The sequence below is a fragment of the Prionailurus viverrinus genome, chromosome C2 (assembly GCF_022837055.1).
Source record: "Prionailurus viverrinus isolate Anna chromosome C2, UM_Priviv_1.0, whole genome shotgun sequence".
NCBI classification, from domain to species: Eukaryota; Metazoa; Chordata; class Mammalia; order Carnivora; family Felidae; genus Prionailurus; species Prionailurus viverrinus.
Genome location: NC_062569.1, coordinates 141,232,132 through 141,246,092, shown reverse-complemented (window position 1 = coordinate 141,246,092; position 13,961 = coordinate 141,232,132). Strand labels below are relative to the sequence as shown.

At 43.6% G+C, this 13,961-nt stretch overlaps 1 protein-coding gene across 6 annotated transcripts in view; it reads left to right on the top strand.

Annotated features, from left to right (window-relative positions):
• APP (amyloid beta precursor protein) overlaps positions 1 to 13,961 on the top strand; it is a 276,131-nt gene that overhangs the window by 159,210 nt on the left and 102,960 nt on the right. For 4 of the 6 annotated variants that reach the window (XM_047876431.1, XM_047876430.1, XM_047876429.1 and 1 more), the window contains exon 7: positions 12,511 to 12,678. The exons of the other annotated variants lie outside the window; for them this stretch is intronic. In XM_047876431.1, the coding sequence (XP_047732387.1) occupies positions 12,511 to 12,678 (168 nt within the window). The remainder of the gene's footprint in view (positions 1 to 12,510; positions 12,679 to 13,961) is intronic. 6 annotated transcript variants of the gene reach the window in all.

Genomic DNA, 13,961 nt, shown 5'->3' with positions numbered 1-13,961 from the left:
GATAGGGGAACAGAGAGTAACACAATGAATGCAGTGTAATGAGAAAATACCACGTAAACTTTTGCCGATATTCCAAACCAACAGAATTCCCTTGAGATAATACGGTCTTATTATGTTCTGAATAAGAGAGAGAAGTCTCTTGAGATAATGGGGTCTTGTTATGTTCTGAACAAGTCCAGATCTTTTGCCTGAGTTTTTCTCTCGATGTAGCGTTCTTAGCTAAGATCAAACCAGAGGGGGACGTATGTTGCAATATTTTCTGTAGGAAGACAAAGGCGATTAAATGATTGGTTTTAAATCTCCAAGCAAGAGACTTTTTTTGGTGTATTGGGTCCATGTCAGAGAGTTTGCTGAATTCCCAGCTAACTCCAACAAAGAAGTAGAAGGTTAAACGGTTAATGTTAAAGGGGCCAGCTGCAGAAAGCTCATTCCCTCCTGGTCACTGGTGTAGGTGAGTTATGGTTCTTCCCTGAGGAAGAACAACGGTAATGCCATACGTGATGGCTGACTTTGTACAACTCTGCTTAAAAGTAGCCCAGCTCCTGTGCTGAAAATAAAAACCACAAGTGACTTGCAAGGAAGAGATATTGAAAAGAGGCTCACAATATAGTTGTCCCTGGTAATGTTTCAGTGCCTGAGAGAAAATGTGATTCACACCTATACTTAATAAGAAAACTGTTTCTTCATTACCAACATACGGCTACTAATACGATTCCTTAACGTGCTTCGTAACAAAAACTCAATCCCTCTGTAACCTGTTTAAATTTGAAAGAAAGAAGTAGGGGGAAGGAAAGTCTAAGACGCTTCGACATGGTCATCAAATTTTCAGCTATTTTGTATTAGAATCAATGACGCTGAAGTGGAAGATGTCAGTTCTAACTCTGTTAGCAATTCCAGAGGAAAAAGTGAACACACCACCATATCCATCCTGGCTTTAGGATTTATTGGTTTAAGTACCTAAGGAAAACTTGGATATTGATCCAGTGGAATAAGCCAATACCAATTTGAGTGAAACCACAGTATATTTAGACTCTTGCTCCTAATTTTCTTTGATTTGAGAAGGAATAACACTTCATGAACCCAAGACGTCAGGGCGATTTCTGACTCACTCATGGATTCTAAACTGGTTGGACATTGGTATTATAGGGGCACCTGCGTGGCTCAGTTGGTTAAGTGTCTGACTGTAGATTTCAGCTCAGGTCATGATCCCATGAGCCCCACGTCAGGCTCTGCCCTGACAGAGCGTGGAGCCTGCTTGGGATTCTCTCTCTCTCTCTCTCTCTCTCTCTCTCTCTCTCTCTCTCTTTCTCTCTCTCTCTCTCTCCTTCTCTCCCTCCCTCCCTCCCCCTCTCTCTGCAGCTTCCCTCAACACACTCTCTCTCTCTCAAAATAAATAAATAAACTTTAAAAAAGCAATTGTTTCAGGGCACCTGGGTGGCTCAGTCAGTTAAGTGTCCGACTTCGGCTCAGGTCATGATCTCACAGTTCGTGAGTTCAAGCCCCGCATCGGGCTCTGTGCTGACAGCTTGGAGCCTGGAGCCTGCTTCAGATTCTGTGTCTCCCTCTCTCTTTGGCCCTTCCCCTCTCTCTCTCTTTCTCTCTCAAAAATAAATAAACATTAAAAAAAAATTTTTTTTTAAGCAATTGTTTCTATCTTTTAATCCTTGTGACAGTGCTGTGTGGTAGAAATCTCATTTCTCCATTTACAACTAAGACAACTAAGGCCTAGAAAAAAAATTTTTTTTAATTGCCCATGGTCACAAAGGTGAGAGGCATGAAGGCAACGCTTAGATCCAAGTGGACCAGGGTATTTCTACTACATTAATGTCAATATTTTCTTTTTCCTTTTCCTCTTGTTTACAAACTATTTCAGTTTAACCTGTACTCCCTGGTAGATGTGGATCCCTTTTCTGTAGTCCTATATTCATCCTATAATATTTCACATGGAATGCTTCCTAAATTTTAGAATTATTATTTAAATACTAATAATAATAATCGGGGCACCCGGGTGGCTCAGTTGGTTAGGCATTGAACTCCTGATCTGGGCTCAGGTCGTGAGCTCGGTGAGATCAGGTCCCGAGTCAGGTTCTGTGCTGACAGTTCCCAGCCTGCTTGTGATTCTCTGTCTCTCTCTGCCCCTCCCCCACTTGTTCTCTCTTTCTCTCTCTAAATAAATAAACATAAAAATATTTTAAAAATAACAAAAAACACTGTGATAAGTAATAATAATAATAATAATCATCAGGGGTCAGCAAACTATGACCATGGGGCCATATGGCCAGTTACCTATTTCCTAATACAAAGGTTTTCTTAGGGCACAGCCAATCCCCTTTGTTCATATACTGTCTGTAGCTGCTTTCGTGCTATGGAGGCAGAGGTGAGTATTTGCAAGAAAACGCCATATTGCCTTCTAAACTGGAAGTGTTTACTATCTGGGTCCTTACAGAAAACCGAAGAAACTGGTCATTAGAAAAGTATGAGGGAGTTTTTTTTTTATTTCAAATACTACTTTCATTAAGATAGTTTGATTAAGTTTAGTGGCAGACTGCTATGGTGTTTAATAGAGAATTTTTAATGATTTCATGGCCCTGGGCTGATTAAGTTACATGTGAGTCTATTTTCATGGGTATGGTATAGACACTGATAGGACGTTCCATGTGTGTTGAACAGATTACTTTGGACAACCCGTGTTGAGCATTTACTATAATGCCTGGCACATTGTAAGTATTCGGTTTCTTTTAGAAACACAGGCTGCCTTCGGGCACCTGCGGGGGGGGGGGGGGAGGCTCAGTCGGTTATGCATCTCTTGGTTTCAGCTCAGGTCACGATCTCACGGTTCATGAGTTCGAGCCCTGCGTCGGGCTCCACGCTGACAGTGGGGAACCTGTTTGGGATTCTCTCTCTCTCCCTCTTTCTCTGCCCCTCACCTGTTCACGCTTGCGTGCACGCACTCTCTCTGTCTCTGTCTCTCTCTCTGTCTCAAAATAAATAAAACTTATTAAAAAAAATTAAAACAGCACAGGCTGCCCAGAATCAAATCCCAGTTCTGCCACCTAACCATGTAGATTTGTATCAGTCAGGGAATCTGTAAGTCACGCTGCTTCTGTATGTCATTTTAATTGTTTTAGGAAGATTCAATGAAATACAATCTATGAGCAACATTTAGCACAGTTCTGGTAGACAGTAAGGGTTCAATTAACCCAAAGTGCTATACCTGTCTTGATTATAAGCATTATTCTGATTTTTCAGAGAACTAATGTTTACTACTAATTAGGAATGACCAAGGTAAACCAACAGACTGGTTTTTTAATAATAAAAAACATAAATGTGATACATCCACATCTGTCGGTATAATGGAGGTAGTATTCATAGACATATGTTAAGAATAACGAGCAACTTAAACTCAGTTTCTTGGTTAAAATTTTAAGATTTTTTTGTTTTGTTTATTTATTTCGAGAGAGTGAGAGAGAGAGCAAGCGTGGAGGAGGGGCAAAGAGAGAGAGAGGGAGAGAGAGGAAAGAGGATCCCAAGCAGCCTCCGTGCTGTCAGCACTGAGCCTAATGTGGGGCTTGAACCCACAAACCGTGAGATCATGACCTGAGCCGAGATCGAGTGTTGGCCGCTTAACTGACTGAGCCACCCAGGTTCCCTTGTTTAAAATAGTTTTTAGGAATATACATTGTATATTAAAATACCTGCAGTTAAAGTTTATGTCTAGGTGATGATTAAACCCAGATACTATTAAATGCTACTGCATTTCAAGATAGTGTTTCGCTTCTTGCGGGCATTTTGAACCTCTTGGAAGTTCATCTATTAAATGGACCGAGACACAGATACAGGTAGCTCTTTAAGCATCGCAGACTGACGAGGTTAAAAAGTTTGATCTCGTGTTGCTTGCCTTGGGCTAGGTGACCGAACGCCACAGAATTATACAATTTTTCTTCTCCCTCTCGTAGCCGTTAACCTGGGAGTAGCGCCATGTGATTTACTGCTGTATGTTGTACCAGCATCAACCCCTCGTAGGTACGGGGCATTGTGCTGGTTCCTGAGGGCACGGGGACATGAATATAGTAGCTCGCTCAGGTTGCTTTCCAGCCACGCCTGCTCACGCCCTCCTGGGGAGGGACACGAGTGTGTCCCACCTGGCTGGTTAGGGAACTTCGGCAGCACAGGGGAAGGGAAGTGCTCAGCGCGGACAGCAGTTATGGCCAAGGTGTTGATGAGAAGTTGGCATTGGAGTGACTTTGAAAGAAGAATAGAGATTTGCCAGCTTGTGGAGCACCAAGTAGAAGGAATTCAAGAACTATCATAAATCAGAGTGGCTTGCACTCATCTCATGGAGAGAGGAAACAAGCCTCAGCCTAATTCTCACATCTCCATCGTTACCTGCCCGTAATGGGTGTCACAGTCCTGTAGGTCACGAATAGGATTCCTGCTTATCACTCACATTTAACTTTTCACAGAATTTGGGGGAAAACTGAACCGAACTGGCACACATGAAAATGTGCTCACATACTCTTGTCGGAAGCCTTGTGGCAGTGTGCTGCCCAAAACTGAAAATAAAGCTCCAGTTTGTATTTGGGAACAAGGCAAAGGGATAACGGCTCCTCCCTTTCCTGGAAGCCTTTACTTCAGTGTTAATGACTAAGGGCAAGCAAGATCCACCCCTGTTTCCGGACCAGAACGTAGCATCCTTCCTAACGATGTCAAGAGAACACGTGTTGGCCCTGGGCCATAGATGTGACAGGTGGCAGCCTGTTATTTTGTGCCCATGGCATGGCAGCCATTGATTTTGAGGTATTTGATATATCCTTTGATAGAGGCAGAGGGAAGCATGGCTTTGACACCTTCTTTCCATATTGCTTGATAGTCCTGATTCAGAGAGCCCAGTCAGGTAGTTTGGTTAAAATGTGACAGTGAGGAACACAGTCATATAAAAAATTGTGTGTGTGTACAGACATAACTTTCTATTTTTTAATAACAAATTGATTGAGATATGATTTGCATAATCGTAAAGTACAGAATTCAGTGGTCTTAGTATATTCACATAGGAAATGTTTTTGAACTTCATTTTGCTTGGTATTTCACATGACTAGTAATGCTCATGGCCAGTACTTTCCATCTCCCATTTCTACCCTGTGTGTATAAAGACGCCATGTCAGAGGGGCGCCTGGGCGGCTCGGTCAGTTAAGCATCTGACTCTTGATTTCAGCTCAGGTCATAATCTCACGATTTGTGAGTTCAAGCCCTGCATCAGACTCTGTACTTATCAGCATGGAGTCTGCCTGAGATTCTCTCTCTACCGCTCCCCTGCTCATGCGTGCCCTCCCTCCCTCCATCTCTTTCTCTCTCTCTCCCTCTCTTTCTCTCTCTCAAAAGTAAACAAATGAACTTTAAAAAAAAAAAAGATTCAATGTTAGAATAATGGACATAATAAGCCAAAGGTATTTTAATGCAATTATGTTTAACTCTATTAAAAATAAATATTTTCATTCTAGTTCAGTTAAAGTCCAGAAACCTGATCTTTCTCATGTTTTTCCCCAAATCAGTTACTGTTCAAAAAATACACAAATGCCTCAGATACAACAATTGCATATATCTCCACAACGTGAAGTTTGCAATTAAAAAAATCAAGGGGCACCTGGGTGGCTCAGTCGGTTAAGCGTCCGATTCTTTGGCTCAGGTCATGATCTCACAGTTGGTGAGTTTGAGTCCCATGTCAGCCTCCACACTGAGCAGGAGAGCCTGCTTGGGATTCATTCTGTCCCTCTCCTTCAGTCCCTGCTCGCTCGCTCGCTCTCAAAATAAACACTTTTTTAAAAATCAACCCTAATAAAAGAAATCCAGCAAATGAGAGGAAACTTCATTTAAACACCATGTCGTCTCCAGAGGCACTGCCTTTTAGCGGTCCATACACCTCCCTGAGGAGGGTCTCAGATTCCACCGGCAGATCCCAGAATTGGGGGTTTTCATGGAAATCTGTAGTTCCCTTGTAGACAGATGCTTTCTGGACTTTGTAAGCAGGGTGGGTTACACCTCTTTCAACCATGAACCATTTTGCCCTTCTGACACTTCATTGCTGGTTTCCAGCCCCCCCTCCAACGTCTGACCTGTTAGGATTTTGTTAAAAGTGTGAGAAATCAAGGTGAGGTGAGGCTGATATTCAGGAAAACCCTTCAGCCTTCCAGACGGCAAAAAAAAAAGCCCAAATTTTAAAAAGTAAGACACTCCCGGGACACCTGGCTGGCTTGCTCTGAAAAGCATGTGACTCTTGATCTCGGATGGTGATTTCGAGCCCCACATTGGGCGTAAAGATGACTAAAAAAAATAAGTCAGTAAATGTTAAAAAAAATAAATAAAAATATGAGAATTAAGAGACTCTTGAAGTGGAAAAAGGAGTTTTGAACAGAAGACTGGTAAAGCTGCACTGTGTTTAGTTTATAATGGTAAGACTGTTCAGGTATTTAACTGTGAGGACAGGGTTATCTCTCTTTTTCTTGAATTTATTTATGTTCTTGTTGGATATAATTTCTGAGACAGAATATGAAAGTATCACAGACTAGGGACAGAAATTTTGTGTTCTTGCATGCAAGCTCAAATTCCTAATGTTTCATGCTAGAAGCATAGAAAGCCCTTGCTGGGCAGTCTCATGACTAAATCCGTTCTGGAATTTTTTTTTTTTTAAGTTTTTGGGGTTTTTAAAAATATTTATTTATTTTTGAGAGAGACACAGAGCGTGAACAGGGAAGGGGCAGAGAGAGAGGGAGACACAGACCCGAAGCAGGCTCCAGGCTCCAAGCTGTCAGCACAGGGACCAACGCAGGGCCCGAACCCACAAACCGCAAGATCATGACCTGAGCCGAAGTCCGACGCTTAACCAACCGAGCCACCCAGGTGCCCCGGAATTGTATTTTAAATTTATTTATTTATTTTGAGAGAGAGAGCGTGCGCACAAGCAGGGAAGGGGCAGAGAGAGAGGGAGAGACAGAATCCCAAGCAGGTTCCACACTGTCAGTGCAGAGCCCCACATGGGGCTCGAACTCATGAACCTCGAGATCATGACCTGAGCCGATGTCAAGAGTCAGATGCTTACCCGACTGAGCCACCCAGGTGCCCCTGTCCTGAAATTCAATGCCAGTTGTTAGGCCAGATTTGTGAGGTGTCAGTGACTGTTGCTTATTATCCCCACCCCCCCCCCCCCGCCCCTAGTCTCAGGATTGGGCACAATTACTAAAATGCCGTGTGAAACCTTCTGGTAGTTGGTTGGACTGAGGCAGGGCTTCTCAGCCGCAGCATTAACAGTGTTTGGGGCCCGATGGTTCTTTGTTGGTACTCTTCTACTCATTTTATGATGTTCAGTAGCACCATCCCTCCCACCTGGTACCAGTAACACCCCCCAGCTGTGACAGCTCCAACTGTCTCTAGGCATTGCTGGATGTGTCGTGGGAGGGGATGGTTGGGGACAGATCCTCTCTGGTTGCAGACCACTGGGCTGTGCTACTGAGATCTACAGTGATGCCCAGCGTTAAATCTATCTGAGCAGAGAAAAACTCCCCTGCAATGTCGTGTCTCATCTTAATGCCAGCCGTAACCCTTCGCTCGGCACTTTGCACATCCGTAGGTAGCCAGTGAAGAATAAGCGAACAAAACCTATGCTAAAACAAAGAGGGTAAATATTCATTTATAAGGTAAAAAACAGATATTTGAGATGTAATGTAGTTCCATAGCTTAGAGACAAGTCACAAAATATTTTTTAAATACTACGTATGCACATTTGCCATATAGGCAGTGAGAGATGGAGAAAAACTGCCTTCCTCACTTTGTTTTATTTCTTCCAAAAGCAGTTTGCTCTCCCCTGGTGCACTGTTTTAAAATCGCAAATGGGTGGGTAGCAATCAGAGACACGTGTTCTCAGCTGGAGGCTGCCCAGCCTTCCTGCTGGGCTCTGTGACAAGAGACCAGCTAAAATGGCAAGGTGGACACGCTCAGTCTCCTCCAGAAAAGAGCCTGAAACAGCAGGACCATCCTCCAACTTCTGCCTCGCTTTTCCTGGAGCATCCTTCTTGTAGGAAGAACAACCCCTGCATAATAACCCTTTCTTTAAGGAGAGGTGCTACAAAGAAAGTAAATTTCAAGTCTCCTTCGTTGTGTCTTTATTTGTCTAAATAAAAATAATAGCTGTGATATTTCTGGTGTTCTGGCATGTTCCAAGAACATCACTTGAATTCAGATTTCGGGGAAGTGTAAGTTCTCATAGACTTAAATGTAAGTATAGTAGTTATTATCTCAGTATTGGGTTTAAGGCACACGTATTGAAACTCTGTCAAGGAAATATGCATCTCTAACATATTTAAGTTTTTGAGATACAGCATATTTGAGTTTTACAGCTCTACTAAAATATGTCCTATTCCTCTTCTCCCAAATATATGTGGACTTCTTTTTGTAAGCCAAAACCTATGCTGCCTTTTACTGATCCTTCGCCTCTTGGTCATTTTGGAAAGTGATTGGGTCTTACATATCTGGCTTTGACATTTCAACGGCTCATAAGAGGTGTAGGGTTGATCACGCTGCTTTCTCAAACATTAACGCCCATTTGGGTCACGTGGATTCGGAGACAGCGTTCTGGAGTGGATCCCGAGTCCCAGGTATGCTGGCCCAGCGGATCATGGACGGCACTTCAAGGGATAGTTTCTAGTAGCAATTCATGCCCCCCATCCTTTGCAGTTGTAGGAGATTGAGACAGGGAATAGGAAACGGAAAGGGAAAACCATCCTTACCTTTCTCTTTCATACAAAGTGTGAAAGAACCCTGATGTGTCTTCCCGCTGAGCAGCTTTGTAAAAATTCAGCTTTCAAAGACCAAGCAAATTAGAAGAGTCTTACTATCTTCCTACGTGTACCTGTGACTAGTATCACTTGTGCCCTTCTTTCGTCTCATTGGTGTGGTGTGGACGACTGCTAGCCTATAAAAGATAATTCAAGGGTACATGAATCTGGTGAGCCACAGCCACTGGTAGCTTGAAATACCCATGGCGGGACTGTTTACACCATGGACATCATTGAACATTATAAATCGCACTCCCCCACCCCCCACTGGAGATAACCAGTTTCCCAGCATACCCTGCCATTCCTGTCAGTGAGAATAATCGCTTTGCCTTGTTTCCAGCAGAGGACACGGCATCTTATCTTATTCAGAGTTTGGAGCTTCTTGTAATACTGTGTTGCACTTCTACCCAGCTTAGTGAAAAACAGGTTTATTCCCATAACAAAGTGAAAACAAAGGACTCAGGAAAAGTCCCAGTGGTGCCCTCTTGTGAATGCTTGCCAGCATGTCACCACGAGAAGACTGATGGGTCTAAATACTTACAAATGGACCGCCTTGAGGTGGCATTTTATAAAAATACTCTCTCCTCATGGAGAGATGTGAGAACTGGGTCAGGTGTAAATGGAGTGACAGATGTATTGGGTAGCCTCAGAGAATCGACACAATTTGGTAAAGGGCCAGTCAACCACAGATACCTTGTAGAGACTTCCGTGACACCCGTCATTTCATACTGAGTCCGTGAGTTCATTACCGAGCACAGCTGTTCCCATCATTTGCTTATCTGGTCCAACCCGTATCTGGGGCTTAAGTGAGATTTCTAATAAGACGTTCGTTCAGCCTTGCTTATCAGTACCTATATGTCTCTATTTAATAAAATATGATTACTATATAATAAATACCCGGTCATTTATTGCCCTGATCAGAATTATTTTCTGTTGGGCAGGTTTTCTGATAACTACTTGCTAATTGCAGGCACATTATAAAATCTCCTTTTAATTAAAAGTACATATACCGGGGCGCCTGGGTGGCCCAGTCAGTTAAGCATCCGACTTTAGCTCAAGTCATGATCTCACAGTTTGTGAATTTGAGCCCCACGATGGGCTCTATGCTAACAGCACAGAGCCTGGATCCTGCTTTGGATTGTGTGTTCCCCTCTCCCTCTGCCCCTCCCCTGCTTGCACTCTGTCTCTGTCTCTCTCTCAAAAATAAGCATTAAAAAGAAAAAAAAAGAAAGTACGTGTATCTATTGTTGCAAAAAACACACTCTTAAAAAATAATTGTTTTTCTAGTACGTTGACTTTCTAAAATTTTTCTTAGAAGAGTTCAACACAGATGTGGCCACCTTATTCTTCAACAGAATATGAGATGTGTTCTAATAACTTAGGCTCACAAAGTTGCACCCTAGAGCGATGTTTAGAATTGCAACGACAAATGAAGCTGAAGAGTAGCTATTATAAACTTATCATTTGCATTTAGAACATAGGAGATTCCGTAAAAACAGGTCTCCTGCCCCTGCATAGCTGTGATGTGGCGGGGGTGGGGGGGGGGGGATGTCTGTGGCAGACAAGTACAAGAAGACACATTTTGGTACTCTTAAGAGGTCTAAAAGGGGAGGACTGCTATGAGTTACAGAGCCGTGATGAGTTTTGTTGCCTATGCTCCTGGGGTCATGCCATGGGGGAGAGGCATTCGAGTGCCAGCTTCAACCACAGCGGAGGCTCAGAGGACACCGTTGTCTGGGAGTCTTGTTGGAATTAGTACAGCCTGAGGAAGAGGTTAATGATGAATACTGTCATGTCTTAGAAACAAGAAAGAAAGAGCATGTCACATGAACATGTACAGATTGGTGAGGGGAATGCAGAAGAGAGAGCCTGTAGGTATTTCTTACGACTGACAGGGAGAGAAACTAAGGTCCGTGAGTGGAGACAGCTTAATGGCTGTGGTTTGCCAGGGACCCCACTTCTGGGGCATGTGGCTTTTAGCTCTGTAGCCCAGAAGCTGCTTTGTCAGTAGCTCAGAGGTGATCAGACTCTCCCCTCCCAAAACTGTTTGACCCTTTAGAAGTATGAATACCAGTTCTTTAATTTGTGGGGGATAAATCAGACTGCCAAGGGGGTGGGAAACTTGTGTGAATGGATTGGCAGATTTTCATCAGACAGGAGAGCTCTGTGCAGAAATCAAATTGAAAACACATCATGGCTTGACAAGGATGGACTTTTAAAGCAGCAGTTGAATGGGAAGACCTTAGTGACGGTGCCATGGAGCTTGATGCTCCCAGAGCCAGATATTTCCATCCGAAAACCACCTAAAGAGAGCCAGAAGCACCTTAGATATCTGTTACACTGGCGTTTCTCCTGCACAGTGTTTGACCTCCACCTTCTGAGCTCAGTGCTGACCGTCCTTCCCTACTCTGTTGACGTCATCATGATGGTGGTCACTTCTGGTTTTGCTCTCACCTCTTTGTCTCAATAGGAAAGAGCTTTAAGTGGTGTGTATAAGCAAGTTAAATAGTAGTTCTCTTTTACATAGACATTGTCGATCTTTATCTTTGAGTGAATGATTAGTCAGTCTGTTAAATATTCCTACTTTGGAAGCTCTGAACTCTGCATGACTTTTATCTTTGAGAAGGATGCTTTTCCTTGGTATGACAGTAAAATTAATAAGGCATCTGTGTGTGCTAAGGCATCAGCAGGCTCTCTAGAAGCCTAGCTAGGGCAAGACATAAACTCAGAGGGAGAATTGTTTTCCCTTTAAAAAAATGGAATCTACGTGGGAGGTAAAGTTCCTATTCTACTCACGATAACTTTACAAATGGAATCAGATAAGTTATTGCGCTTGGATCAATCAAGGATCATGAAATTGATCTTGGGGAGGGTGGCCAAGCATGCTGACAGGTAAGATATATTTTCATGTAAGAGCATACGTGGTGTGTGTTAACAAATCAGAATTGATTGACTTTGTTTTGTTGTTTGGGGCATTATTGTCCAAGGGACGGGTTAATGAAAAATCAAAAATTATATTTCACTAGAGTTAATATAACTGGCTGTCAGTCCCATTTACAGATGTTGACATATGTTTTCAAATATGGTCAGTGGACAGGCTGGTTCTCTGGAAACTGGATCACATTCGAAGTATATTTATTTTATACTTTATAATTTTTTAATGAAATTTAATATTTATTTTATACTTCATAATTATTTTACACTTTGAGTCAAGGCTGTTCTTTGTGAAGGAAAACAGATGTTCGTGAGAAGATAACGTTCTTTGCATCGTAAACAGACACAACCCTTTTACCTTTAAAGCTGACTGGAGGTTCCTTGAGAAATTTGTTTCTTACCGGGAAGAAATGCTTCCGCGTGCAGACCCTTTGGGGCATTTGCTATCAATCTAAAAGCAGCTACAAGATGTGCTCACGTTCTAGCAGGAATCCTTTCATTCCTACTGAGCCACTCATTAAACCAGATGAGAATGCACTGCTTTGTTTCAGAGGGAATTCTAACCTCCTGGCTGGCGATTAAAGTCCTCGGTAAATGTTTGGCAGAGTCCGCCCAATAATCCCAGCCCCGGTGACCCCCCCCTGGGGGGTGGGGGGGGAGGAGTAAGGTGTAAGAAAAGTAAACATGCACGCGAACAGCGAGCAGGTGCCTTTTCATGCTAAATGTGGTTCCCCACGTCTCCTCTGATTAGAGGTGTGCTCTGAACAAGCCGAGACGGGGCCATGCCGCGCAATGATCTCCCGCTGGTACTTTGATGTGACCGAAGGCAAGTGCGCCCCGTTCTTTTACGGCGGATGTGGCGGGAACCGAAACAACTTTGACACAGAGGAGTACTGCATGGCCGTGTGCGGCAGCGTCAGTAAGTGGACCTTCCCCGAGCCTGGCCACCTCTCGTCTTTTCTCGCCACTGACTCTGCTCTTCGTAACAGATTGGTTTTCCTGGTTCTTGGGAGTGGGTCTGTCGCTGCCACTAACCACGTTTCTGTCCACTTCTCTAATTGCCCGGCGTCTCCTCCCGTATGTTCGATCCCGAGCACCCATCTCCGTCTTTCTCTAATAAAGCATGGCCGCGGGTGTGTTCCCTTCCCAGCTGTGGTGCATCCGTCTTGCGGTCTCTAGGGACTTCTCTCGAGTGCCCCTCTTGAAGCCACGCCGGAGTCGCTATGTTGTCTTCTCGACTGTCTGTGCAAACGGATACTTGTGTGTTTGTCTGTGCACATGCGTGTTCAGGTCTATGCATGTGCAGTACATGTGCAAGTAAGGTTTCCCGCCGGAAGCCTGGCGGGTGCGGCTTTGTTTGCACTGGCAAAAGGCGCACTGCTGTGATGAGCACCTTTAAGCTGTTTTGTAACGTGTGACTTTTATTGCGGCCGCAGAGAATGTGCTTGAATGGAGCATACGCACGTCGAATGCCAGAAGACAGAAAGGGCCCCAGGGGCCTCTGAGCTCACACACGGACGCTTGCAGTATCAATGTTTCATGCCTTCTCTTGGAAATAGAAGAAAACTCTTCACTTAACATTAGAAACCTGGAAGGACAAAAGACTCAGGGAATATAATTTTCAAAGCCTTTTCTCTTGAACTTTCAGTTTTTCATAACGCTGGGGGAGAGAGACGCGGAGTGATAATGACTTAACTACGAGATGAAACTCTGTCCACAGAGGTGATATTCAAGGGGGAGTGAGCCAGATGTATGGGACTTCTGTTCCTGTGAACAGCCTCCCAAGTTAAAGTCCCCATTTTATTTATTTACTATTGTTCGTGAGTAGGACATTTGTAGTACTCAAGGGAGATTTGCTCAACTTGATAAATTAAAGATTAAATTCATTAATTGTGCATTTCTTTAAGAGACTCCTGCCTTTTCTCCCTTGTGCTTAGGCAGGTGGTAGCTCCAACTTCCTGCCTGGAATTCCTAGGGATAGTATACATTGGTCTCCACTGCGATCCTAGGCTTAAGCTAAACAACAAAAGGACCTGCGCCATTAAGACCTTCTATTGTGAAGCCGAGCATCTAAGTGGAATCTAATGGAAAAGTTCCCACTGGTCTCCTATTTGAGGGATGACTCCATTTCTGTCATGTGTGAGAACAGGTGTAGGAATTGGTAACCCCAAGGGCCTCTTTCCTGGCCACCATTGGATGATT